Source organism: Phaethon lepturus, unplaced genomic scaffold (genome assembly GCF_000687285.1).
Source record: "Phaethon lepturus isolate BGI_N335 unplaced genomic scaffold, ASM68728v1 scaffold25286, whole genome shotgun sequence".
NCBI classification, from domain to species: domain Eukaryota; kingdom Metazoa; phylum Chordata; class Aves; order Phaethontiformes; family Phaethontidae; genus Phaethon; species Phaethon lepturus.
The window spans coordinates 17243-19965 of record NW_010547277.1 but is presented as its reverse complement, the minus strand read 5'-3'; the positions used below and the strand labels follow the sequence as shown (position 1 = coordinate 19965).

The window sequence follows — 2723 nt, the reverse complement described above, 5'->3', positions numbered from 1 at the left end:
AGGAATGCGCTTCGCACAGCGTCCTCACCCATATCCATCTCTGGCACTGCTTGCTGGGCTTGGCCAGAGATGTCCCTCCTGCTTCGCAGCAGTGCAGCGGTGCCTGGGCTATGCTCAGACCCTTTCCTTGCTGTCGGGCAAGCCCTTGGGTGCCTGGGTCTGGGGGCATGTGTGCTGCTAATGCCCCGTGTTTGGTTTCAGCCCAAGGTCAGCACCCTGGGGGTGGTACAGGGCCCCTCCAAGGACAAGGTGGCCATCTTGACAGTGGACGAATGCGATGCCTCAGTGGCCCTGCAGTTTGGCAGCAAAATTGGGAACTACTCCTGTGCCGCAGAGGGTGTGCAGACCAGCTCGAAGAAGTGAGTTCCACAGGGACTGTGTGGGGAGAGGAGCAGGGCACCTGTGTCCTCTGCAGAGTCAGCCCTTCATATCTGGGATGGCTGTAGTTCCAGGGGCCTTGGCTGTGTGTGTCTGTCCCTAGGGATGTCTGCTTCCCAGCCCCTCATGCTGGGGACCCAGCCAGCCAGCCTGAGGTTGCTGTGGTTCTTAAAGCCCTGGGCTTCTGTCCGTGTAGGTCCCTGGACCTCACAGGTCCCTTGCTCCTCGGAGGGGTCCCCAACCTGCCAGAAAACTTCCCTGTCACTCACCGGGACTTTGTGGGATGCATGAGAGACCTATACATTGACAGCAAACGCATCGACCTGGCCTCCTACATCGCCAACAACGGAACTGCTGCAGGTACCAGTGCCTCTGCTCCTGCCAGCCCCTGCCCTGGGAATCGCTCTTCGTGCTCACGCAGCAGCACTGCCGGGCTGTAACGGTATCACAGCAGCACAGCTGGAGCTGAGCAGCTTCCCATCAGAGAATGGGGCCTCTGGATCCCCCTAAATGAGCCGGTCCCTTGGCCAGTCCCCTACCAGCTAATGTTCTGGGAATGTCTCCTGATCCCAAGTGCAGAGCCTGCAGAGCTGGCCTGTCTGGGAGATGCTAGGTAGTCAGTCCAGCTCCACAGTGTCTTTCTTGTGGCATAAGGAGCAGCAACAGCCTCAATCGTCATCCCTGAGCAGGCAAGGTCTGTGCTGAGATGCTGAGTGGCTGGGCTTGCCCCTCTGACAGCCAAGGAAAGGGCTGAGGGGCAATGGCGTCTCCCCCTGTGGGTTGGAGGGAGGTGGTGAGCAGGTCAAAGCTCATGTGGGTGACTTTGATATCTCCAGGCTGCCATGCCAAGCACACGTTCTGTGACTCCAGCCCCTGCAAGAATGGTGGCACCTGCTCTGTCAGCTGGGGGACCTACTCCTGCCTCTGTCCTGTTGGCTTCGGGGGCAAAGACTGCCGCCACCGTGAGTGAGCGGGTGCTGCTGGGCATGGGCAGGGTGGGTACGGGCAAGGCTGTGCTGGTTTTGCTGTGGAAGCAGGGTAAGGGGCCCATGTGAGATTAACTAGCTATGTTGTCCCTGCATCTAGTGCTCCCTGTGTAGCCCACCTTTCTCCTCACCTCCACTTTCCTTTCCAGCCATGCACCATGCCCACTATTTCCAGGGCAACAGTGTCCTGACCTGGGACTTCAAGACAGACATGAAGATCTCAGTGCCGTGGTACCTGGGGCTGGCGTTTCGGACACGCCAGCCAGACGGGGTGCTTCTGCAGGCCTATGCTGGCCAGTACACCACCCTGCTTTGCCAGGTAGGGCCACCGCCTCGGCTGCAGCACCATGACCCCGCTTCTACTGCCATCCACTCCAGGAGAGCAGGAAGACCCTGCCCTCCACATGGACTCCAGCCCAAGTGGAGGGTGTTTGTGGGGAAAGGTGTTTAGCAGGACTGCGTTTCCCTCCCCGTACTCAGAGGGAGGGTAGGCCGGAGGCAGCCAGAGTTGCTGAGGCCTTCACTCACTGCTGCCGTTGCTGGTTCTCTCTCTGCAGCTGGCTGGGGGGCTGCTCTCCTTCATGGTGAGTAAGGGGTCCGGGCGCAGCACCAGCCTCCTCCTGGACCAGCTGCGGCTCAGCGATGGGAGATGGCACGACCTCCAGCTGGAGCTGCGGGACGTCCGCAGCGGTCGAGACTCACGCTACATCCTCACCCTCACCCTGGACTTTGGGCTCTACCAGGTAGGTGCTACTTGAGACCCTGGCACCAGGACAGGAACCATCAGGGATGCTTGGCATACACAGGCCAGGCAGGGCCTCTGCACCCTCAAAGAGGGCTGGAGCAGGGATGATGCTGGTTGCTCCATGTTACTCCTTTCTGCAGGACACGGTGGTTGTCGGAAATGAACTGCATGGCCTGAAGGTGAAACACCTGCATGTGGGGGGAGTCCTGGGCTCTGGCGAGGTGCAGAATGGGCTGAGGGGCTGCATACAGGTGAGTCCATTGCTCTGAGCCTCCCCTTTCCAGCCGATCTGTTACATGGAGGGATGGAAACACAGGCCTGGCAGCTGCTGCCAGCATCCATCCTGCTAGTGATACTCTCCCTCTGAGCATTCAAGGCTCTGAGGTGCTGTGGGGCAGCCATAAATCAACACAGCATGGGTGATGGGGGGTGGCTGCCCCTGGGGGTTTGTAGAGGGTGGGAGGACTGGAGCCTTGCCTGTCTGTCCTGGCTTCACTGTGAATTTGTCGTCTGCATTGCAGGGTGTGCGACTGGGTGACAGCATCACCGGGACTGTGCTGCCCAAGCCCAGCCATGCCCTGCGGGTGGAGGCTGGCTGCAGCGGGCCGAGGCCC

At 60.1% G+C, this 2723-nt stretch overlaps 1 protein-coding gene across 1 annotated transcript in view; it reads left to right on the top strand.

Annotated features, from left to right (window-relative positions):
• LOC104622724 (cadherin EGF LAG seven-pass G-type receptor 3-like) overlaps positions 1 to 2723 on the top strand; it is a gene marked incomplete at its 5' end in the record, with an annotated part of 31985 nt that overhangs the window by 14906 nt on the left and 14356 nt on the right. Inside the window, 7 exon segments of the mRNA XM_010289595.1 lie at positions 202 to 359; positions 575 to 738; positions 1215 to 1340; positions 1514 to 1683; positions 1922 to 2107; positions 2250 to 2360; positions 2631 to 2703. Coding sequence (XP_010287897.1) covers positions 202 to 359; positions 575 to 738; positions 1215 to 1340; positions 1514 to 1683; positions 1922 to 2107; positions 2250 to 2360; positions 2631 to 2703 — 988 coding nt within the window.